Consider the following 26330-nt stretch of genomic DNA (forward strand, 5'->3'; position numbering starts at 1 on the left):
GACATATGTTAGTTATAGATTCCTTACTGCCCCACCCATCCTCCCCGCTCTGCAAACTGACTTCTAGGGATAGGGACTCCCTTGCAGTGCCTTAGTTCTTGTGCACCAGTCGTCAGTGTCTTTCACGGCTCTGTGCTTCTGGAATGTAGTGTCAGAACTGAAGTCAGTGCGCAGGGGTGGCGCCTAAGTATACACTGCAACATCATCCCGGCGACCATGATGACGACGACGGATGCTGTGTCGACCGATCCGAAGGGGTACTGCTAAGAAAAAATTATCCGGATCCAGTCTGATGCCTGGGGATAATTCTAAGGTAAGGAATCTATAACGAACATATGTCTCTTACAGAAGCGTTGTTACCAAAGGTAAGTAACTTGTTCTACAATGATGACTGAAATTATTCGAGCTTCAGTTTAACCTGAGCTAGTTGAATTGTAAAGTAGCGTAGTTCACCTTCTTACTTGCTTTACTTTCACAAGATCACCAGATTCACCTTCTGATAATGTCTGCTACAGAATTGTTCATTTTCATTGGTAACAATCTGTTAAGTAACATTGGCAATTATACTTGCAGACTTTGATGTAGTTCTGAGTTCTTAGATGTTCATCCTAGTGTGGAGTGTTTGTGTCAAGTGCTTAAAATTTTAAATTCACAGTTTTAAACAAATGTTTTTAATGCAAATTGTGCATGTGCGTTGTTACTAGTCTGTGTTGACTTAAGTATAGCTACAAGTCGTGTCATTGTCAATTGCAGGTTTTGGGAGATGCCTTGTGTATAAGAATGCCAAATGCACTTTAAAACGCTACACTAATCAAACATTTGATAAAGTGATGGGTCCAATGTTGGATGCAGCTACACGCAAACCAATTTGGCGTCATGAAATTTTAGATGCTGATGGAATATGTTCTCCAGGTAATAAGACATTTCTTAAAGTGATTGGTTTCCATGTTGGGTGTAGTCATGTGTAACGCTGCCACCCTCAATTAAAATGTTGATTTAAGGTGCCTTTCTAGTCAACAATGTGTCTATTTAGGGTCATGCTTGTTTTTCAGCCTGAGCTTAAAAAACGTAGTCATAACCTAACGTAAATGTTTCCCAACGCACATGCTCCTTTCATAATTAAAGAAGAGCAGGTGCACTTTCCCATGGGCAGGCATGATGTTGTGAGCTCCCCATCGAGTGTTTTTGGTGGCAGTAACAGCCAAAAATAATGTTAATGATAGTTGAATGCCCACGTGCATAGCGGCTTTGAACTGTAACCGAAGGTTGACCCTCTTTACACTGTTTGCCCTAATAATGCTCTTGTTTGCCCTTTGCCCATGCTATAATGATTTGTACTGTCATGGTTTGAATTCGGAGTTTATTTTCCGTTTCTATTATCGTCAATTCAAAGATGTATTCAGATAAAATTATTTTATTATTGTATTTAGGCAAAGGCAATATCACATTTTTAAATAGAGCGATACTTTACTTATTTTGGCGAAATATGTTGAATAAACTTCAGTACATTGAGACATGGGTGAGTGGGGGGAAGAGGAAGTAAATACTGAAGACATTTTTGTGTTTCTTTTTCGGTTTTCGTACATCTTCAGAAACCAAAGAGAAAATAATCCTAAATCGTTTCCTGTACAAATATCACATTCCAACCTTGGATGTGAAGGTACACCGAAATATGGTTTCCAGTTGGAAGGTATTCACTCATTACCAATAGAGATTAACTTATCAAATAGTTTATACTCATTTTAATGTAGGTGGGACTTGACACTAATGGTTTTTTATATTAGTTGAGAATACATTAAATCTTCAGTGGGTAAGATTGCACACATTATTCTCAAAGCTTCCTTCCAGATTACAAGGACATTTATACAGTAGCGAAAAGAATCACATGCAAAATATTGGAATCTTCTTTGTTACATTTCCAACATTTTGAAAAATTTAATTAATTCATTTTCAACATTCTACTGGTAGTCAATAATACTTCAAGTAGTAAAATATACTTTGCGAAACGGAAGCAGGAACCTTTTTTCTTAGATGTAAATTCATGATACGGGCCCATTCCTCTTTCTTAGTTAGGCATTGTAAATAAATCATACCAGTTATGATGTATATGTTGTTTAAAAAAAAACTTTTACTTTGCATTTGATATAGTTCAGCACAACATAAAGTGCATGGTCATAGGTGTCAGTATATTAATCAGAAAATACAAGTGTAAAATCCTCCCTCCCGCAGATTGAAGCAAGTGCACCGATTCCCAATACGGAATGCATTGTTCAGCGGAATGAGTCACAACCCAGGTTCACTATAATTTTCAGTCAAGTACCTACAGCAAATGTCAATGTTCCATTCATTTCTGGTCTTCCTGATCTAAAGCCCTGTCAGCTGCAAGATATTCGTTAAAGGGAAGCAACATTGCCCCCCATGCTTCCAAATCCTCAACCACTTTATCATCTGTACGGGAGAGTTTCATATGCTGTTCCTCAGCAATTCCCCATTCCAACACATCTTTTATCCACAAGCCCTCACTTGGGATTCCTGGACCCATCCAGCCCATTGCACCAATAAGCTTCGCAAGGAGCAACGCCAACTGGAATAGCTTGTATGATGTTTATGCCCCTGATGTTTTTTGACTCCCCTCCAACAAACAAGCACTAGGGGTCAAGGGGACAACTATGCCCACTGCAGCCGAGACACGGGGTACCACTAGTTGCCGAAAATTATGGAAATCCTCACAGTGCCAAGCCAGGTGTAAGAATGTGGCCCCATCTTCCCCACAACGTGGACAACTTGCTCCCCTGCTCTGGTTAATACTATAGAGCTTCGTTGGTGTTATGTAGGTACGGTAGAGTTGGAGGACACCTTCTTCACTAAGGCACATGCATGCTTCCAGTCTGTGTCCTCTAATACATCCCCTAGTTACAAATCCCATGCAGCCCTCACCTTATGATCCCTATTTGTTTGTTTGGTTTTCACGAAGTGCCCCATAAAAGAGGGAAATCAGATGTCTACGGCCCCCATCGGAGTAAATCCTCCTAGCTTTTGTGAAGGCCACACTGGATATATGTTCCAGAGTTCCTTCACCGTGTTGTCTATTTTGGCATATTGTAGAAATTGCCCCTGTCCCACCTTGAATGTGTCCTGAGCTCACTGGAATGTAATGAAGGTTTCCACTGGATACAGATCCCCTGCCACTTCACATCCGCTCTTCCTCCATCTGGCCATGGACAGATCTCGATCAATAGAATAGAAGGGCTCTAAGTCCTATTTAAGTAGTTCCCTATCAAATGGGGCTGTACGTAGTTACTTTTTCACTGTGGTTTCCCACAGACTTGCCATGTGGCGAATTATGTAGCGTATGCGTCCCTCCGCCCAGCCCCCTGCATCAGAAGGCGTGGCAGCGTTGTCCTCTCCATCACCCCCCAGAGGAGGTGCTTCTCCCAATTGTCTCCAACTGTGAGCCAGCGTACCGCATGTTGGGGATGTTGGGGACGTGCCTCAAAATAATATAGACAGATGTATAGGGTTAGCTTGACCGCCCTCCTCCATATCCCTTGAGCCCTGCTACGCTTCCTTGCCCACATCAGTGAGATAAAGATACTATCCAGAGTCCAAAGGAAGGACTCTTGTAAAGGAAAGAGCGCATTTTCTACGAACACCGTGGAAGGAAGACCATTATTGCCACTGCCGCCTGTCCCATAACTGACAGGGAGAGCGTAATTTTTTATATATATACTAGTTATCTTTAATGTGAATGGGATTTAAGTTATTTATAAACTTTTGGGGGCTGAATGGGAAATACCTAGAAAAGATTTCACATTGATTACTAATAGAGGTGCTTGGAAATTAGAGATATAGGGTATTGAATTTGAAATGTAATATTCTTTCATATATATTATAACGGCAGAGTAAAATATGAATTCCATAGGAGTATAAGAAAATTAATAAGTATCAATGATATCAATATTAAATATTCTGGGGTGCAGTCCTGCTAATATTGACCATTTAATTTGAACATTTAATAAGGGAACATGCTAAATAGAGATGAGGTCAGATTTTTTTAATGTTAGTGGGTATTATCATTAGAATGGTCTAATTTAATAATTGATTATCTGGTGGAAATTTCATAATTGTTTTCAGTGTGGAAAAAATTATCATATTATGATACTTTATACTGGCGTTTCCCAAACCTTGGGTCACACCCTACTGGTGGTTTGCAACCCATTGTTTTTAGGGTTGCAAATGTCCAAGCAATAAATATAAAGATCATTTTAAATTCTGTCTTTCTCTTGTCAGATTTGGTGTGCTTCAAAGACAGAGGCCAAATGGCAGGCTATGCCTTCTGACAAATTGCTGCTTATGGTTTTTCCCATGGAGACTGGTGTTTAGAAACTCTTCTCAATTTGCAGTCAGAGGAAGAAAAGTAAACTGAATTATGTGACAATTGTCCTGGGGTAAATGGGGTGTGAAAGAAAAAGCTAAAGGATGTAATGTTTTGTAACACACAACAAAATGTAAATACCTTTAAATGAACTGTACACATACAACAGTTGGTAAATAAAAATGGAAAAAATGAAGCACGTTTTATTATGATTATGGAGTGTGATGGAAACAAAGATTTTAATAAGATCAAAACAAGGCCCTTTACTTGGTGATGGGCAAATGATAAATATTCACCTAAACCCAATTTCCACACACTATCATTTGTGTGCTATATCGTTTTATCACAAAAACTGTATGTCTGTGTATATATAGTGGCAATTTCAATTGAAAAGGTGCTGGTTGTAAGTGAAAGTGCTCTACCACTTGGTGCTTTAGTTACATTTAAAAAAATCGCCCAGCCATTAACGCTAACTAGGTTGCGAAAGTTTGCTGTTCTACTATAATTATATGCATACATAATATTAAATAAAAATCCCCAAGGACCTGAATCAAATGCTTTACAACTCATGCTAGATAAGATTCTTGTAATACCCGAGGATTGATTTGTATAAAAAACAGATTTATCAATATTCATCCATTTTAAAATCTATTGACTACATTTGCCGCCAAAAAATGATTTCAATATTGTTTGGGGATATGAATAACGAATGCTTTTTCAAAACGTTCCAAACTGATCAAATATAATTTTGATGCAGAATTACAATGTTGGAGAGGATTTAAAAGAATTTTCTTAGTAACCCATCTCGACGATTTCATGTATTGGAAGAAATTAGAAGATTTAGAAATAGAAATATTGAAGTCCAATAGTACCTTATCTTCCTGGCTTAACCTTGGAAGGCTCAATTTAGAGAGAATTTTTTTTAACTCTTCTCTGGATTTATTTTCCAAATCAGTGTACAGTGAGGACAGAAAACTCCCAAATCCTTCCAAAAGTTTGTTTTTAAGATATAAGTAAATTAATACATTCTCTTTTAATAAAGGGAATACCATTCCATTTTTATCAATTTTTTAATAAATAGCAAGTAGACAACCAGATCTATTTGAACCAAGAACGTTTGTTATCATTCGTAGGAGAATAACCACCTCTCTTACTTAATATACAATTACAGTGTCTAATTCAGTGTTTGACAGACAGCACTATGTCCGATAGGGTTGCTTACCTCTGTCTCCCTTGGAGTAATAGAGATGCCCGCTGGCCCATTGGTCTTCTCTGTACATCGGAAAGACCTGCCTGTGCGGTTCTTTTCAATGTACTAAAAGCTTGGTGATCAGCCACCATTAATTTTGACGGACATTCACTAAACATATTTTTTGTAAATGTTTTCCAGAAACAAACTCCCACAGCTTGCGCCTTCCAGTCTTTTCCAGCACTGGAGCTACTCTGGCTCCCATGAGAGCATAGGATTTCTCCCTCCATTCCATTCTTGGCTCTCAACCTCCCTGTGGTGCGCTTCTTGACCCCAGGTAGATCTGTGAGGACTCGACTGACTCCAAACTGGCAGTCCACCCTTGGTGTCAGCGGGCTCTCCGAAGTTGTTATCGACTCCATCTCAGCTCTGGTGCACAGCCTCTTGGGATTCCCACCTGCGACGCCTGTGTTGGATCTACTGGTGTCGACCCTGCTCCTTCTTTGTCTCCCCTCCCCAACACCAAGGCTTTGCCTTCCCGGGGCGGATCCATATTCTCTTGGGTGATTAGGCTAAACCCGTTTCAAGGGCCTCAGTGCACCGTTCTATAGCTCATAGGCACCATCCTGCCCCTGGAAACCCACTGTGCCTTTCCCGTCAGCCTACTCCACACAGTTTTGTGGTTCAGACTGTCCCTGCCTCCCCCATCATTGGCGCCATGCCTGATGTCCCTCCGGACAGGAAGCCTATAGGTCTGGGTGGTTTGTGTCGTTATCTTTTGATACCAGCTCCACCTTTCTGTCCCTAAACACAGCTTGTGTTCTAGGCCGTCTGTGCTGCGGGATTCAATATCGCGCCTTCTCCCCTCCGTCCCCGACACTGGGGACACTATTGCTCAGCTGATCCAGAATGGCCAGCAGGTGACTAAATTACTGATTAGTTGTGGCATGAATACCACAGATTCTGTCGGAATCAGCCATGACCCTTTCGGTGGCTCTTCGCCGGCATGCCTGGATGTGTACGTCTGGTTTTTCTGAGGCTGTTCACTCCACCTTTGTGGGCATGCCTTTCGATGTTCAATATCATGTTTGGCTCTCAAGCTGACTACGCTTTACGCTGTTTCCCGGATAGTCTGGAGTGGAACGAAACCTTGAAATCTGATTGCCAGTCTTCTTTTTGCCCACGTACTCAGTCCGGCTGGGAATGGTCTCCTGTATTTCCCATCTGTGTGGACTGTTATAGGACTATGCCACTTGGTTTCTTCTTTTCAATTATCCCTCTAAGTATCATCCATGTGGTTTCCTGCTCTGGCAGGAATTTTCTTTCAGCATTTTACCCTGTTGGTGACAGGTTGTGGTCCCTGGTTGTTTTCTGGGGCATGTCTTACTTTCTGACCCTGTTGATGTCTATACCTGTGGCTGCATGGCCTTCTTTACTTTCTACCAGGTTCTGATTGAGTTGGTTTCATAGTACTGTGCAGATGCACCATTGCCTTGTTCCCTGTCTGACAGGGTATTTAGACTGTATGCCTTAGAGGTATTCCTCAATATGTTTCTGATGCCATTGTCCCCCTTATAGGGCACTCCACTTGAAGTGCACTGGTGCAGGTCGGCAGATGATGCACGGGGTCCTTCTTGCCATCGCCCACATTTAGTAAGGGTTTTTCTGAACTGGCCAGGGGGTTCTTCCTTCCACTCTGTCGATGCCCTTCTTTTCTAGCAGATACAAGGGAAGGGGCATGGTTCTTGGACTACTGTTCTTTGGTTCCACCTTGAGTGGTGTTCCTTCTTTCTCTCTTCAGGTGTTGCCACTTCTTATGCTAGTTCTCGCTATACATGGGCGTGACGGGCCCCTGTCTGACCCTTTTTCCCCTCTCGGATTCCTTGTGACCATCCCTTGTCCGTATCTTAGCATGAGTGGGCCACTCGGCCTCCCAACCTCTTCTAGGCCTCTGCATTGCCTATTTTTCCTCTGCTTCTTCCTTGAGCGAAGCTGCGGTTGCTTTCACTTTTTGTTTATAGCCATTTCATGACATGTTTCATTACTGGCCTGGCTGTTCTTTAGCTGTGCCTTCTGGTTAGTCGGAAAGGAATCTGCAGCTAGATCTAGTCTCTACTAGGTAAGGTGTTACCAAAGGTAAGTAGCTTAAGCATTAGAACTGTTTTATTTCTCTGTGCAAGTCCCAAAAAAACTATTACCTTAAAAGCCAGAATTTCAGATGTTCTGTTTTTTTGTTCTTTCAACAGCCAAGCAAGGACTTGCGGTGGACACAATGATAGACTAGTTGCCAATCCTTTCATCCTTTATTAATGCCTGATCAACTAGCAGTATCTAAGTTGTTTTGTGTTTCATAAAAGTTTTGATTCACGTTTCCCCCCACAAAGCCATTCATTGTGCCGCTACGGGATGTGAGCTTGGTCCTATCTTTCTTCTTTTGCACACTCTGGGCCAATGCACATATGTTCATTACATCTCTTGACAGAAAAAAGGCATTTTCCTCATTGTGATTACTTCAAAACATTTCATGAATGAATTAATGGATTGGAAGTGCTCTCAGTGCAACAACCCTTCACCACCTTCTTTCTCTATCAATTGGTACTGAGACAAGGTTGGCCTTCCTTGCGAAGATTGTGCCTCCTTTCCATGTTGGCCAGTCAGTTCCGCTACCAGTGTTTTTTCTCTGCCCCGCTCCTCAAGAAGAGAGACTTAGTTGACTTCACTCTAAGAGGACTTTTATATCAAGCACAAACAAGAACTTTGCATGGATGTTTCTGGGGCAAAGAAAGGGAAAGTCCTGAAGAGGACCCTGTTATGGTGGATAGTCCACTGTAACCAAATCTGATGTGCACTAGCCAAGGAACAAACTCCTGAAGGGTGCGAATACAGTTCAATCAGAGTCAATGCCGCTGCAACAGCATTGGCGTAAGGGGTACCTTTTACATCATTCTGGATGCACCATGGGTGTTGGTGCATATGTTCAAGAAGCACCATTGCCTTGACCGGTCTGATGGGAAGGTCTATTGCCCTGCTCGGTCTGTGGGACTTTTTTTTGTCTGAATCCACTCTCTAGATCGTCCAACTTGGGAGGTACTGTTATGGTATTGCTACTTCAGGTGAGGTATCCGCGGTAAGAAGTATCTGACAGATGAAACAGTTAATTACTTTTCCTAACTCATTTTCTGGTTGAAATTCTGTGGTTTGTCTTGAAGGTATATTTGGCAAAAAAATAGTTTTGATCCAAAACCTCTCAAAGAAGTACGAGTGAGGACAGTCACAGAATTTGTTTTCATGTAATTACCCAAAACTTGATGAAGATTGCATGGAATTCCGCGTTATTAAATAAAATACAAATCTATAATTTTTCCCATTTTCCATCTGCACAGTACGTGACATCACTGGACTTTCCATCATACTTCTGCACAGGAAGTGACATGACTCGGTTCCCGACAAAGCTGGCTTCACTTAATGGTTTCCACAGCGCGAAGGCACAGCAGGTGCACACCTGGCACACCAAAGGCAAGCCCTTCTGTACCCAGCGCCAGGAACCCTGTTCAGCGACCTCTACTATCACCTGGAGAGTCCACCGATACCAACACGCCCTACCTCTTTGAGTACCTGTTTATCACTGTTTGACACTTACTGGTCCCCAACTTCACCAGTTTCAACAATCTCACAGTAGAAAAGCCCACACCTATCACCTGGTCTGACCACGCCCTCGTTTCAGCATATCCATCCCACACCACCGCCGAATCACTATCTCCAAATCTTCATGACAAGACTGGAACAAGATCTCAGAAGCTTTCTGGTCTTCGGAACTCTTACATTGCCGGCCTTAACACACTAACCTCCCTAAATGTATTTCTAACTTCAATGCCTGGGATTACCACCTTCGTGGACACTAAGCTCCTCTCAAAGCCAAAAATGGCACGAGAATCAGACCACAATGAAGTTTGTACACAAAAGAGCTAAGGCTCACCAAAAAACACTGCAAGCAACTTGAACACAGATTAAGACAGTCAAGATGACAATGACAAGAGGACCTACACCTCTGCCCTCAGAAGCTACCATCCGCAAGTCAGCCACCAAACACTCTGCGCTCACTGACCACATTTACAGCTGCACCAATGTAACTAAGACAATCTTTGCCATAATGAAAGACTTAACCTCTCTGGCAGCAAGCTCCACCATTGTAACCCCCTCTCAGGTCCTCTGCACCCATCTGTCCGTATTTTTCAGCAACAAGATCAAGCCCAAACTGAACCCTTCTTTCCTCGCAACACCCCTGCCCCTTCAACCAGACCCAGAGGACCACCCTGACCATGTGGCCCACCATCACCACTCAAGGAGCAGCAACAATCATTCATCTCATACACTCCAGCACCCCTGCCCTCCTCACGTTTTCATCAAAGGTCAGAACCCCATCAGCACAGCCCACATTATCCCGAACGACTCTATCATAGCAGCCACATGCCTGGACACATGAGAAACATGCCACAGTACTTCCCCCTCCTCAAGAAACCCTCAGCAGATCCAAAGACGCTGGGCAACTACTAGCCTATCCCTCTGCTACCCTACCCGGCAAAAGTCTTGGTAAAGATGATAAACACCTAGCCACCTACCTTGATAACAACAAACTCCTCCACACACCTCCATCCGGTTTCAAGCCCACTCACAGAGACCACTCTCCTCACCACCATCCACAGCATTCCGGTGATTATGGCTAGAGGTGACACTGAGGCGCTCATCCTAGTGGATCTTTCTTGGGCCTTCAACACCGTCTCCCACCCCATGCTTATCCAATGCCCTAAGGCGCAAACACCTTGTATAATATGAGAGTTGTGTGAAAATTATGAATATGTCTGAAACCTGAGTTAGTGAGTGTGATTGTTGCTCACACAGATCATAGCCATAACACAGCATGCACCTCTGGAAGTCCACCCGTGGAAGGGTTTCTGTTTGTGAACACCAGGATCGCTTTCTGGTGGCTTGCGTTTCAAGAACACTTAAAAAATACATTACCTGCTAATGACTATAGACAAGAGCAATAGGAGGAGGAAAATAGAGGAGGAAAATAGGTATGTTTCTAAATGAATACTTTTTTTAGTATGTACTGTGAAATATTTAACTAAAGTCTAGCATATCTTAGTTGAGTTTCCAATTAGACGGTGTCTAATAGTAATTTAGCCAAAAATATCCAGGAATTATGCTTAGCTCATTCTACATTGCTGTAAAATCATATGTAGATTATTATTTTTTTATTGCACTTTTTATATTTTCCGCAGGTGAAAAGGTCGAAAACAAGCAGGTGCTTGTTAATAAATCCATGCCGACTGTAACCCAAACTCCTCTGGAAGGAAGCAGTCAACCCCAACAGCCACAGTATAAAGATGTACCAATCACGTATGTTGCATTCTTATGCCTTTCAAATGTAAAGTGGTTATGGTGGCCCGAAAAGATACTGAATCATTGCTTGTCTTTCGAAGAATTTTTTATATCTTAATAGTTTTGTATAAGTTTTTATTGAATGTTTCCCTTGGCATGTGGATACACTTTGTAGCCTCGAAAATGATTCTTAGTCTGTTTCGCAGAGCAGAATCCACTTTCTAAATGTAGTGCATAAACGTTTGAAAGCAGAGATACACCAACTTTAGTGCAGTTTTTGGTCTTAAATGGTCCTATGCAGAGGTATTTGTATAGTGCAAACCTAGCAAAAAGCCAGCGAAGAATTGTACCGTGTTAATGGAAAAGATACTGTCATCTAGAGATTCAAGTATAAGCTGGGTTATAGAAGAATTTGACTGTTACTGCTTTACAACATAGTGTTCTTTCAAGAGATCTGCCTGACGGCTGGTGACAGAAGCTGGCTACTGGAGTCTTTTCCTTTCACTGGGCATATTATTTCTCTGTTTGTATTGCGTTCTTGGGGGACACCCTCAGATTCAGGCTGCCAAGGACTCTGCAAGTTTGCTGGAGAATCAGCTTGGTCTGGTGCATGCCGGCATCAGCAGAACTATCTCACCTGTTGTGGAGGATAGGAAATCTGAATGTCACCTATGCTACCTAAGAGCACTTTTGGGTGATTACTCCTATTAAAGACCCTGAGGGCTCACCTGACTCCTGTGTTAGCCTCTCGTTCTTAAACCCTTCAAGCCATTTACACAGGGCAATGTAGAACTTTCCTAGTCTGCCCAGATTGCACAGTGTGGAGGAATGGATTAGCAGCTTTGTCGTTTCCTCGACTCCTACTTAATCTGAGTCCTCACAGCTGTACTACATGAGCATAGTCACATCTAAATTGCTGAGTGGAGTCCAAGCAGTACTCCAATATCGCTTCACCACTTCAAGACATTGATGGACTTGTAGTCTTTCAAGGCTTGGGGATCCTTTCCTCCAAGCCCCTAGCTTTAGAATCTTCTTCTCCAGGAGACCAGCCGTCAAAGAACAGATGCTCCGAAGAGAGTAAAATGTTTGCTCCCTCCGTGTTCAACTGAAGCTGCAAAATGCTAGTGACTTCTCATACAACCTGCTTGACAGTATCTCAAAAAGCCCACTTCCCTCAAAAGCGGGAAACCTTTTCACTCCACTGCCACCATTTGACCCAGATAACCACTGATGCATAGGTCCTTTCTAGGGTGAGGAATGGCCATGAACAATAATATGCCCAGCTACTGCTGTTCAAGCCACATCTGCCTAAAAGCACATCCTTATCTACCCTAGCTAGGAACAATAGCTAATCATCGTCCAAGAAATTGGCATTGGGATACTATCTATAAATTCTTGTAAGAAAAAGAGCTATAGGTCTCTGCCCAATTTTAGACCAATCCAATCTAAACCACTTACTTCTCCTGCAAAGGTTTAAGTTGCTAGCTTTGTGTCAGATACTGGGAACACAAGGTCAGTGCTATCTACGTGGATGATTGCTTCATCTGAGTAATGCAGGTGAGGAATAAGAGCAAGGCCTAGGCCAAGGTCTGCTGGCTCCTCAGTAAACTGTCCTAAATGCTCTTTTATCCCATCGAAAAGGATGCAGTCCCTAATGGCCAATGTAAATTCCATCCTGGTGATAGCCTTCCCTCTTCTAGACAGTAAAGTGGCTATCAGCCAGAAACTATATCACTTCTTTACCAAAAAGACTGTCAAAGTTTGGTGTTCCAGAGGCTTCCGTGGCAACGCCAATGCGGAAACCTTGATTGACCATGTTTCTTCACTCACCACATGAATAGAAAATTCTCAAAGAAGTACACAATCACAACTTTAAGAGCTGTGATAATCAAACTGTAGATACCTTTACCAATCACCTGAAGTCCTTGTGGTACCCATTTACCTACTGAATAGGCTGGTGGCCACTCTGCCCAAATGATGGCATGATGTTGGCTTGGATGGGCACCTTCCTGTGTACATTTACTTCAACAACTCTGATCCAAAATTCCAAAATGCACAGTCATCCTAATGGCCCCATTTTGTCTTGTCCAAGCCTGACTTTAGGCCCTGCTCCATGTACACATTTGCCTCCTGAAGAGGAAAGAGGTACTTTCATGGAGGGAGGAAGAGTTCAGTGCCTCTCTGTTATCACTCCGCTTGAGTGCATGGTACCTGAGGAGCTAAATCCTGCACACTTCGACCCTACTTTAGAGAACGTGAGGTCTTAGCAGCAGTCACTAACTCCTCCACTAGGAGGACAAATGATTGTACAGATGTAGAACATCAACTTGTCTGGCTGGTCAGACAGGGATTCAGAAGAACACCAGCAAGAATTACCTATTGAACACTGGGATACTGGGGAAACCTTTGTGGCCTTGAAGGCAGTTAGGAAACATCTGATGGGCCTAATACATCTTTTTCCTCCCATAAGAAATTCACCGTCTCCTGAGACTGGAGCCCAGCAACTACTGGGACACGCTGATGCTTAAACCTCTTGTGCGATTTGTTTCCTATGACTTAAAGCTTCCTGCACAAACAACTTGTCTCTTGATGCATAAGTGAAATGCAAACTATTTGTACCTTGGAAGATTCCACAGTTTTCACAGACAAAAAGTAGGTATGAGGACCCTTCCCATCATGTCTGTTCACTAGTTCCCCTGAATACAACGGTCCTGAGGACATTGAGTTTGGTCAGTAAACCATGAGCCTTAAAGTCTATTCCTGAGGAAGGGTTGACCTGTTAGATTTCACTGACAAATCTGAGTTGCGATGGGAGTGTGTCAAATCCTCAACCAAAACTCAGTGAGTCATCATCTTCATGCTTGGCTGTCAAGTGGCTTAGGTACCATGAATGAGATCTTTTAAATGGCGTGTTGCAAATGCCACTATATGCATGCAGACCTTTGGCTAGAGCTGTTTTTATAGCCATTAGATAACAGTTTCATGGTTTTTAAAAGTCCGTTATTATGCTCCGTGACCACAGATTTCTATCTTTTTCCCCCAGTATGATTGTTTATTATCTTCTGTGGCTTATAAATATGTTTGCTACTAAATAGTGTGCAGATCTGTATTTGGCTCTTTCTGGTGCTGAATTATTTTTTGTGAGCGAGTGTGTTGTAACTCACTCACTTCTGTGACTTTGCAGTGTCTAACAATCAGCAGAAATGTCATTATGACTTGCGGAGTGAGTGGTGGCATTGTATAGAAGCTATATTCCCGTTCTCAATGTTCAAGCTATTCTGTGATTCATGCCATCTTTCAATTCTAAGGTTTTATTGAAACTGCCAGTCACAGAATATTAACTTGTCTGTAAAAGTCCACTTCTTATAACCTCCAAGCCCCACCCCCCCAAATGTATTTAAGACAGAGGAACACTTCCGTTAGCTGGGCATATTTTCCCCACACAAAGTATGGTTTGATGACAACCTCTTTGTGGGGTTTCAGGCTTCAAAAGGGAAAATCAACTTCTTACCAGCCTGTGTAATGATTAATTCTAATGGATACTTCCAACCAAATAGTCCTCATCTTTAGAATATCTTCAGGTGCTATACTGGATCCGGAACGTTTAAACAGCTATGCTCTATACGCTGATAGTGAAGCTGTGTGGCTCTGGTGTTGACTTTGTTCCAATCTCAGAAGCGACAATAGAGCTTCATACAAGCACATCGACGTCAGTTTCTTTCTGCCCCTTTTTGCTGGGATTCATCAAACAGATGTCTGTGACAGATCCCAATGAGATGTACCTCTGGTGTATGGGATTGAGGGCATGACTCCAAGTCCTGTTAGGAGTGTGCCTTAATGAATCAATCGGAAGGTGATCCAGGAACGCAAAGCAAAGCTGCATGTTGCCGAACACTGAAAGAAGTCTTGGAGATCTTGCTCAAAGTTGCGTACCAGCTTCCACTCTTGGGGCCAGTTCTTTGTCAGGTCCTCTTCGTGGTCCAAGTCCTCCGTTAAGTTGAAGCCAAAGCACATGAAGGCCAAAAGAGATTCGTCCCAGTCCCTCCACTCTCAGCCTGAGAGAAGTTGTGAGAACATCAGGGTCTCACTCTCTGTCCCCCCACCAAGGAGTTGTAACTGACTCCGATGCACCATAGGTTTCCAGGTTCAAGGGGGACATCGTAACAGACGGAGGCTTTTAGAGAAGCTCTGTTGCACATTTTTAATTCTCTTCTGGCTCCCTCTGTTATGCCTTCTGGCCTCAGTCATCGACAGAGGCCTCCAGTCAGAGAACTACTAGAGGGGCCGTCATCAGTGCAGACTATGCCTTTAGAACCCACCTCGGGGTTCCACTTCGACACTCGTGCCTACTTCCAAATTGGCACTAAAATCAACTCCAGTACCTGTGAAATCGACACTGCCAGATGACCCTGTTCCTCTAGTACTCTCCGAATCCATCTCTGCCCTGCCTGAAGTTACGACCCAGAAACAAACCGACGCACTAGGCCCCAGTTAAATCCGACTCGGGTAGCTGAGAAGTCGCACGCCAACGTTTGAAAAATGTTTCGTTCAGACTCTGACCAGAGTCAACCAACTTTTGGAAATGGCAGTGGAGGTGACAGGGATTATTTCCCCTAACACTATGATGATGGCAGCCTACATTTGGACTTGCAGGAGGCCAGCAGGTTAGGCACTTCCCAGGCACTGGGTTATGTTCTCTGCTTGGGCTATCAATGGAAGAGTGTGCTACCTTTGCTGAGACAGGCAGTGGAGGTATTGGACTTGCAGCTTACAACTATGGATCAACACTAACATCTTGACTGAAGTTTTGCAAGCAAGGCAGACTTCCACTGAGCATCTGTTAGCCTTCAGTGAAGCCCTGATAAATACCTTGAGGGGCACATGGGCTAAGCCTTGTTCCTCTGTCAGTGAACAGGCAGGTTGGTAGGCACCACAAACCTGTGCAATTACCCCAACTTCTTAACACAGCACCCAACATCAGAAGGTTTGGTGCTTCATGTAGGAAAGTGGGTTTCTACTGCGGTATAAGTGAAAGGTGAAGCCATACTGAGTACATGGGCTGGGAGTTTGTCACTACTATATTCATAGCTCCATGATGGCTCCCCTGAATTCCAAGATGTTGGATACCAAACATATCAGCTTAGTAAACCCACACAGATGCCAGTGTTAGATGTATTAAGAAATGCACTCAGAGGGCACTTCATGTAAATGTGTAAATGTAAATGTAGTTGAGCTTATATAGCGCACAGCTACCCGCAGTGGGTTTCCCGGCGCTTGCTTAGGGAACCCTTCCTGGTATTCCCCTGTGAGATAGCAGGGTATCCACAAGGTGAAAGTCAGGCATCCCGCCGCGAGGGGCCTTTGTGGAGGTTAAGCAAGCTATTGCCCAGAGTCGCAGAGTGTGAACCCGTGAGTCGAGGAGGCACCGGGGCGAGAATTATCGAGTCCGTGGAATTTTTAGCCCAAGACCCCGCCGAGGCGGGGAATTGAACCCTGGTCCAGGACCGATCTCAGCTTCCGGGTCTGCTGCCTCTAACCCCTGAGCCACACTTCTCCACAATCATAGGTGCCTTCTGAAAACCTCCCAACCCACTAGTGTGTGCATGACTGGTCTGCACCAGCCTGCCACTTCTAGACATGTTTCTGACCCCTGAGGTGGGAACCTTTTGCTCTCATGGGTCAGAAACAAAACCTGCTGTAGATGGAGGTGCTTCACACCTAACCCAAAGCAGGAATAGCATAGAACAGCGATGAGCGTCAAAGGCTTCCTGCCCTTTGTTATGCTAACCAGGCCTCTTCAGTTAGTGGAGATGCCTGCCCCCTGACAAAGCCCCACTTCTGGCGGCATGGTCGGTGGGAAAATTAGTAAACAGGAGAGGTGTGTCCCCTCTTAGCCAGGACCACCCCTAAGGTGCCTTGAGTTGAAGTTCACCCCTCCTTTGAAAATCCTCCAAATTGTATTGGAGGAATTCTAGCCAAAAGGATGACGGATATGCCTCCTTCCCAGAGGGAGTGAACATGCAAAAGGTATAGGCACTCTAAAGGTAAGTAGCTCATTGGTTACTACCTACTGACCACTGAAACGTCTCCAAAATTAATATTTAGGGGCACTCCTGAACCTTAATTCTCAGATTACCACCGATTTACGAAGAAGAGGACAAAGACGAGCCATGCAGCAGCGAAGACTAAAGACACCAACTAACTTGGCCCCAGCCCTATTGACCTGTCTGCAGCCCTCAAAGATCCTGCTATAGAAGAGCGACTCATCCTGCAGCCCAGCGACCTCCAGAACCCTGGGAGAACTGCCTGCCTTCTAAAAAGACTCCTTATCTCCTGTGAATAGCGGATCGGTCCAGATGAAAAACAAGTTTAAAGCCCGAAGCTCTGCCTTTGGAACAGCGAAGTCAACCACCTCTGCACCAGACCCCCCCGGCCCAAATCGACGAGGCCCACCAGTCTAGAAAAGGTACCTGTAGGAAAGTGCCCCTTTTTGCATGGTTACCCCCCCACTTTTTGACTGACATCTGATGCAACCTGACTTGATGTGCCCTGGGTCCCTGCCAACCAGGTTCCCAGGGCCTGTGTTCTTTCCCAAGACTGTACCATTGTACCCACAGTTGGGACATCCCTGGCCACAGGTAAGCCCCTTGTAAAAGGTACCATGGGTATCAAGGCGACTATGACCAGGGAAGGCCTCTAGGGCTGCAGAACCGATTGTGCCACACGAGGCCCTGCACCTGCAGGCTGTGTGTTTTGGTACAGAGAAAAGTGAAGAGTTGACATGGCACGCATCCCTGTGTGCCATGCCTGCAATCCACTGCCTAAGGCCTAGGTAAGCCACCCCTCTAGCAGGGCGCACTAACCCTAATGTGAGGGGAGGGTATAGAGGCATGAGCACTATACCCCTACAGTGTCTAAGTTCATTCTTAGAAATTGTAAGTGTAGGTGAATCCATAAAAGAGTATATAGTCTTGGAGTTGGTCACTAGGAACTCCACAGCTCCATAATGAATTTACTAAAATCTAGTTTGGTATCAAACTTCTCAGCACATTAAACCCATACTGATGCCAGTGTGGGATTTAATTTAAAATGCACTCAGAGGGCATCTTAGAGATGCCCCTTGAAAATCGACCAGCCCTAGTGTCGTTCCTGAGTGGTTGCCCGCCATTTGCCACCACCTGACAGGTTTCTGGACCCCTTTTCAAGAGAGCCTCCAGTCTCTGGGTCCAGAAACAAAGCCCATCCTGGGCAGTAGTGTCATTCCTCCTGTTTCAGGATGGGTTGGGTCCACGAAAGGGGACGCTTCAAATGCCTGCCGCCTTTAGACGCTGTCCCTGCACTTTGCTGCCCCCAGCAACTGGCTCCCACTGGTTCTGGCCCCCACATTGGGCGGGAGAATAGTCTGGAAACCCAAGCTAGGAAGAGAGGTGTGTCCACCTTTGCCACTCCCACCTGAGGGGTAGGGAGGTGAAGCACACATCTCAGTCCCCTCCATCTTGAATATATGAGGACATAGCCAATTAGGAAGAGGACCATGCCCCCTCCCTCTGGAGAGTGGCATAACAGTGGGTGTACCCACCTACAAGGAAGGGCCCCTTGGTCCCGACCTACACACCCCTTTAACACCCCTAAATTTAGTAATTAGGGGTGAGCCTGAACCTTTCCTCCTCAGATTTGAGCAAGAAAAAAGGACTGAATAGCCGCGCCGACCCAGAAAGAAGATTACACCTACTGCTTTGGCCCCAGCCCTACCGACCTGACCTGACTCTGACCCGCCTACAGTAGAAAAACTGGCATGTCCAGCAGCCCCCCCAGAGCCCGGAGGACCTGTACTACACTCACCTTATAGACTCTGCCTCCCGTGAGCACTAGACTTGCTCAACCAAGACTCCAAGACCTGTACCCAGACCCAGGCGGCTCTGCGGTTCTACACCACTTTGCACTCAACGCCTCCGGACCAAGTTAGAATGGCCCAGCACCACTAGGAGGTCCTCCCAGCAATCCTGACCTGGTATCTCCGACCTCCTTCAAGCCTCAAGATGATGCCTGCAGCTTCAACCTAAAGGGCCCCTCCCTCTGACCTCGCCCAGAGCTGGTGAAGAAATCCGATGCCAAAAGACACCTCTGCACCCAACGCCCCATGGCCTTGGGTGGCCCAACCAATGGTGTTCAGGGATCCCCCAAGAATTCAACTTACTGCTGAAGCCGGTGGTTGCCTTCAGGAAGTCTACCTGCCCCAGCCTGCAACAACTTTGCAGAACTGAAGGTCTGCATTGGAAACCACAGGGCCCCCGGCGTCTTGTTGGCACCCTGCACCTGGCCGCCCCTGTGCCACTAGTGGTGCAGCTTTGGTGCTGATCTTTGACCCCTTCATTGCTGACCTTCAACCAAGGAGCTTTGCTCCCACAACCGAGTGGCCTGCTCCTAAGCAGTCCCTAACTGAAGGCCCCCTTATCCCTATTGGCTAACATTCGGCCCCTGCGCTCTGCACCCGGCCGACATTGGGGAACCTTGGTCCCAACCTCCAAAAATCCCCCTCGTAAGACGTTTACTTAACTGTGAAACCGACAGCCCTGTTTCTCCAATTGGAACCCATGTTATGAGTTTTTGTGCCAATAATTTTCTAAATGTTGAAGTATATTTGTATGGAGAAAGGGTAACTAAACTGCAAAGCTTTAAAAGTCATACTTACTGTGTATTTTGAGATCCCTCAGTGTGGTATCTAGCATACCACCCCAATTGGTCGATGAAATCTGAAAGTAATCAAAAAGTATTCTCAAAGTAATTACTGTGTCATTTAAATTGCTTTTGGAAACCATTCTAACCTGTAACAATCGCAAATCCATTCCCAATTGCATTTCTGTGTAAAGGTTTACAATTGAAAGTACATTTTACCAACCTGCATCAATTCCTGCTTGGTTCTAGAAATAAAATATAAGTATACCTTTTTTATACTTACCAAATTGATCTGGATTCTGTCTCTCAGTGTGTGTAATCAGTCCTTGAGGGAGTGAATACAATAATGCTTACCACGCCCTCTGGATTAGCCTAACTGCTTGCCCACACTATCACAAAGAGAGCTGTTAGTACTTACCTTATTTAGCCTTTGCTGTGCCAGGGCCAGAATATCTGAAACGTCAATTTCAATGGCACTTCCCTAAAAGAGCCCACCGGTCCTTAGGAGCTAAGAGGGTGTCAGTGCCCTCCATTAAAAAAGTCAACTGGGAAGGGAGAAGTTTTGTCACCTGTGCTGCAACCGCCTAGAACGAACTCCTTCTCCATATTAGAACTGCCACTGATCTAATGGCTGTTAGGAAGGGATTGAAAACCTGGCTTTTCAGCATATAGGATTCCCATGTCAACCTCTGTTCAGATGGCAGTAGCTAGAGCCAGGACACCCTCGGGTAATCCTGACCTGGTATCTCCGACCTCCTTCAAGCCTCAAGATAATGCCTGCAGCTTCAACCTAAAGGACCCCTCCCTCTGACCTCGCCCAGAGCTGGTGAAGAAATCCGATGCCAAAAGACACCTCTGTACCCAACGCCCCATGGCCTTCGGTGGCCCAACCAATGGTGTTCAGGGATCCCCCAAGAATTCAACTTACCGCTGAAGCCGGTGGTTGCCTTCAGGAAGTCTACCTGCCCCAGCCTGCAACAACTTTGCAGAACTGAAGGTCTGCATTGGAAACCACAGGGCCCCCGGCGTCTTGTTGGCACCCTGCAACTGGCCGCCCCTGTGCCACTAGTGGTGCAGCTTGGTGCTGATCTTTGACCCCTTCATTGCTGACCTTCAACCAAGGAGCTTTGCTCCCACAACCGAGTGGCCTGCTCGTAAGCAGTCCCTAACCGAAGGCCCCCTTATCCCTATTGGCTAACATTCGCCCCCTGCGCTCTGCACCCGGCTGACCCTGTGCCGCTTGTGGTGCACCTGGAGTGCCTGTCTAGACATTGGGGAACCTTGGTCCCAACCTCCAAAAATCCCCCTCGTAAGACGTTTACTTAACTGTGAAACTGACAGCCCTGTTTTTCTCATTGGAACCCATGTTATGAGTTTTTGTGCCAATAATTTTCTAAATGTTGAAGTATATTTGTATGGAGAAAGGGTAACTAAAGTGCAAAGCTTTAAAAGTCATACTTACTGTGTATTTTGAGATCCCTCAGTGTGGTATCTAGCATACCACCCCAATTGGTCGATGAAATCTGAAAGTAATCAAAAAGTATTCTCAAAGTAATTACTGTGTCATTTAAATTGCTTTTGGAAACCATTCTAACCTGTAACAATCGCAAATCCATTCCCAATTGCATTTCTGTGTAAAGGTTTACAATTGAAAGTACATTTTGCCAACCTGCATCAATTCCTGCTGGGTTCTAGAAATAAAATATAAGTATACCTTTTTTATACTTACCAAATTGATCTGGATTCTGTCTCTCAGTGTGTGTAATCAGTCCTTGAGGGAGTGAATACAATAATGCTTAACACGCCCTCTGGATTAGCCTAACTGCTTGCCCACACTATCACAAAGAGAGCTGTTAGTACTTACCAGGGCCAGAATATCTGAAACGTCCATTTCAATGGTACATCCCTAAAAGAGCCTACCGGTCCTTAGGAGCTAAGAGGGTGTCAGTGCCCTCCATTAAAAAAGTCAACTGGGAAGGGAGACGTTTTGTCACCTGTGCTGCAACTGCCTAGAACGAACTCCATCTCCATATTAGAACTGCCACTGATCTAATGGCGGTTAGGAAGGGATTGAAAACCTGGCTTTTCAGCATATAGGATTCCCATGTCAACCTCTGTTCAGATGGCAGTAGCTAGAGCCAGGACACCCTCGGGTAACTGCTGCGCAACTCCCTGGACTCTTTGCATACTATACCTTACTTTGGTATAGTATATACAGAGCCAGCTTCTTACACCAACCACCCCACCCCGAGAGTTTGTTGATCCATTTTCTGCTTTTTAGGGTGTGTTCCCTTCCACACCCCCAGACAGGGAATCCAAGCGGCGGGACAGTTGGGGTAAGAAAATGTTTTCGTCTGCCAGCCTTGCATTGCGGTAAATGAACACTGCATACCATTACTTCCACTCCTTGTGGGAAACAGTTGTCCAAGTGCTGCCACAGTTCCCGGATGAGGCCCTGGCCGTCCTTTCCCAAGCAGTTTCAGATGGAGGAGATGCAATAAAGTTTGCCATCCGTTATGGTCTCGACACGACCAACTCACTGTGCAGAGTGATTGCATCAACGGTAGTCGTTCAATCCCTGGTTGAGGATTATTGACTTTTCAGGGGATGTCCAGGCCTCTCCTATGGACGTGCCCTTTAATGGCAGTCGGCTCTTCGAAGACAAGTCAGACATGGCCCTGGAGCGCTTTAAGGGCTCACGAGCTACGTCCAAGTCCTTGGGCCTCTCAGTGGCCACACGTCCCCTATCTGCCTTTCACTGCTTTCGTGGCTACGGAAGGGGCTTTTGGCCCCGCCATGCACATCCCAGCCACATGACCGCGCAAGATAAAAAACCTCTGCTCTGCCGTGGAAGGGACTCGTTCAGACCCTGTGGGTCGGGCAGCCAGAGGTCGGGTCAGTCCACCACACCCCCCTGCAACCTCAGCCTCCAAACCTTCCTAGTCCGGCCCTTCCAGATAATAGGCGGCCAGCCAACACCTCAACCACCGGCAGAACATCATTTCAGACAAGTTGGTTCTCCAGATAGTCAGAAGGGGCTACTCCCTTCAAGACTACCCGTCCTTCCATGCCTCCAACTAACAACCTGCTGACGGAAGATCACCTTACTTTGCTTCAGGAGGAAGTCTTGACTCTGTTGGTCAAGACAGCCATAGAGAGGGTTCCGATGCCAGCAGTAGGCTGTGGTTGTTATTCCCGCTACATTCTGGTCCCGAAAAAGGACGAGGGTCTTCGTCCTATATTAGACCTACGCGCCCTCAACGACTTCCTCAAATCCCTGGACCCAGGAGACTGTATGGTGTGTTAGACTTGCAGGATGACTGTTTCAACATCCCCTTCCTGCCTGCCCATTAGCACTCCCTGCGGTTTTTGGTGGGTCACGGGCATTTTCAGTTCACCATGATTCCCTTTAACCTTGCCTGCGCCCCTCGGGTGTTCACCAAGGTGATGGAAGTGGTTGCAGCTCATCTGCGCAGATCAGGGGTGCCAGTCTTTCCCTATCTTGATGACTGGCTGATGAAGGGGGCTTGCCACAGGCTGACGTCTCCCGCACCCAGACTCCAGCGCCCCTCCTGCATCCGCTGGGGTTCACTATCAACGTGACAAAGTCACACATGACTCCCACTCAGACACTCCCTTTCATCTGAGATGTTCTGGACAAAATGCAGTTTCAGGCCTATTCTCCGGAACGGCAAGTCCAGGATATTCAGACTATGATAACAATGTTTCAGCCTCTATCTGGATTTCGGTGAGAATGGCTCTTGAGGCTGCTGGGCCTCAAGGCCTCCTGCATCCTGCTAGTGACAACATGCCAGATGGCATATGCGGGCTCTGCAGTGGGACCTAAAAATCAAGTGGGTGCAGCATCAAGGAAATCTCTCCAGCATGGTCCAGATCTCGGAGGAACTGCACGAGGCCTGCAGTGGTGGCTAATGACTGGGTCAGAGGCAGACCCCTCTCCCTGCCCCAAAAGATTTCACAGTAGTGACAGATGCGTCTCATCTGGGATGGGGCAGCCATCTGGGAGAGGTGGAGATCAGAGGACTCTAGTCTCCGGCTGAATCTTTACTCCACATCAAAATGCGGGAGCTCCGAGCGATCTGATTGATGAAGGGTAGAAAAGCTGTCAATGCCAAAGGAAGGCTGGTTCAAGCGTCAATAGAACATGTCTGGACCAGCAGGGCATATCCCTGGTGGATCAACACCTGACAGGTTACCTGAATGCCTGGGCAGACAAACTCAGCTGTTGATGCCTAGTGGATCATGAATGGCATCTCCATCAGCAGTGGGAAGAGCCTTTGTTAGATCCGTTCGCCTTTGCAGAGAACGCACATAGTCAGCAGTTTTGTGCGCTGGAGTTTCCTAGGCGGCTCTCTTTTAGAGACGCTTTTCGTCTCGAGCGGAGCTCTGACCTCCTGTACTCCTTTTGACCATACCACTTCTGCCCAGAGTTCTCAAGAAGATCATGAATGACCGGGTCCAAGTCATCCTTGTGGCTCTGGACTGGGCACAGAGAGTGTGGCATTCCGAGCTTCACAGGATGAGCATTGATCCGCCGATCACACTGCCATTTCGGGAGGATCTTCTGTCGCAGCAGCAGGGGAGGGTCCTCTACCCGAACCTGTCAACTCTACGCCTTCTTACATGGAGAATAAGCGGCGACAGTTGACAGCATCCATTCATCCCGAAGTCTGTAATGTTATTTTGGCACTCAGGCGTCTCTCCACTAAGTAGTTATATGCCTGCCGATGGAACACATTTTTAATATAGTGTACAGAAATGTCTATCTACCCTCGTTCTGCTTCCCTTTCTGATTTTTTTATTTTAACCCTTGCCCAGAAGGGCTCTGCTCTGGGCGCTTTAAAAGGGTATCTTTCAGTCTTGTCTGCCTTTCTGCAGTTGTCAGACCAACCCTTGTTACTTAAATCCCCCATTGCGAATAGATTCCTCAAAGACATGTACATATGTTCCCACCTTCCCCATTTATTATGCCTCAGTGGGACCTTAATTTGATTCTCACATTCCTGATGCATGCTCCTTTTGAACCTCTGCACAATTGCTCCCTCTGGCTGCTTACTATCAAAACAGCCTTTTTGGTGGCAGTCACATCTGCCAGAAGGGTGAGTGAATTGCAGGTTTCGTCATCCAAGCTTCCATACCTGACAATATTCCCTGATAAATTGGTGATTGGCACTAAGGCTTCTTTCCTTGGGAACATGGTTACACCTTTCCACGTGGGACAATCTGTCACCTTGCCCATTCTCTGTGGTCCACAGCATTCCTTCTAATGAAGAGGAGCGACTTCACCGTCTGTATCCAAAAAGAGCTTTGTACCTTGACCGCACAAAAGAATTCTGGGTGGACAATCCACTCTTTGTAGGCTATGCTAGGGCTAAGAAAAGTTGTAAAGCACAGATGAGGACTATCTCACGGTGGGTCGTGCTCTGCATCATAATTTGCTATGGTCTGACGAAGAAACAGCCTCTTGAAGGCTTAAGAGCTCATTTTACCACAGCTAAGCAACGTGGAGTTACAGTCCTTGACATTTGTCAGGCAGCAGTGTGGGCATCCCTGCACACGTTTACCAAACATTACTGCGTCGACGTTCAGGTCTGTAGGTAACGCCTCTTTGGCTTTACTGTCTTGCAGGACTTTCTGGTCTAAACTTGTCCGCAGTCCCTCCTCCATGGATGGTATTGCTTGGATATCTATTCAAAGATAGAGACTCTGCGCCTAGTTGTCAGATAAACAAGTACTTACCTTTGTTAACACCTTATCTGGTATAGACATCATCTAGCTGCAGATTCCTTAATGACCCGCCCATCATTCTCACATTGCAGACAGGTTTATATGGTCAGGGCTGTTATCTTTCAGGGCTGCAATTGTTCAAAACACTTCACTGTCCGCCCACTTCATGAGGAGCACATGTCCATCTTCCTCCAAGACGTGCATGCACTTTTGGCCATAGGAGTCCTAGAGAGGGTCTTGGAACCAAAAATAAGGACAGACTGTTACTCCTGTTATTTCCTTGTGCCAAGGAAGGGTGGAAAAAGTCTTCCTGTTTTAGATTTCCACCCTATGAATGCCCTCTTTGCGGACAAAGTCAAGATACTCATGCTGGTCAAAGTTCTGTTTGCCCTGGATCCAGGTGACTGGATAGTGGCTTTGGATCTGCAGCACACTTACCTTCATGTGCTCATCTTGCAGTCAGCTTGCAGTCCAACAAATGCTATTTGTGGTTCAAGGTTGGCCAGGATCCTTTTTAGTTTGCTGTGCTCCCCCTTGGCCTCACTAGTGTACTGAAATGTTCACGAAAGTGATGGAGAAGGCTGCTGAACACCTTCAGAGGTCCAGGACTTTCAGGCTTTGATCCTGATGCTTCTGCTCAGTCCTTGTCTCACTTAAGAGTTGTTATGAGGCTTTTGAGCCTCTTGGCATCCTTCATCCCACTTATCGGCTATGCCAAGTGGCATTTTCGGACTCTGCAGTGGAACCTGAAGTCTCAGTGGGAACAGCACCAGGCGAACCTCTCGGATTCCATCCAGATTTTGGAGGGGACTACAAAAGACGTACAGTGGTGGCTACTCGTCCATAGTTGGATTGTGGCTAACCCCTCTCCCTGCCCCACCCAGAGCTGATGGTGGCGACAGATGTATTGCTGCTGGGTTGATGAGGTGGAGATCAGAAAACTCTTGTCTCCAAGAGAGA

The 26330-nt window shown here is 45.6% G+C and overlaps 1 protein-coding gene across 1 annotated transcript in view; it reads left to right on the forward strand.

The window, feature by feature from the left end:
- The window catches only part of POLR3B (RNA polymerase III subunit B), a 943591-nt gene that overhangs the window by 718264 nt on the left and 198997 nt on the right, over nucleotides 1-26330 (forward strand). Inside the window, exons 21-22 of the mRNA XM_078673925.1 lie at nucleotides 754-912; nucleotides 10847-10964. Coding sequence (XP_078530051.1) covers nucleotides 754-912; nucleotides 10847-10964 — 277 coding nt within the window. The remainder of the gene's footprint in view (nucleotides 1-753; nucleotides 913-10846; nucleotides 10965-26330) is intronic.

This window comes from Lissotriton helveticus, chromosome 1_1, assembly GCF_964261635.1.
Source record: "Lissotriton helveticus chromosome 1_1, aLisHel1.1, whole genome shotgun sequence".
Taxonomy (NCBI): domain Eukaryota; kingdom Metazoa; phylum Chordata; class Amphibia; order Caudata; family Salamandridae; genus Lissotriton; species Lissotriton helveticus.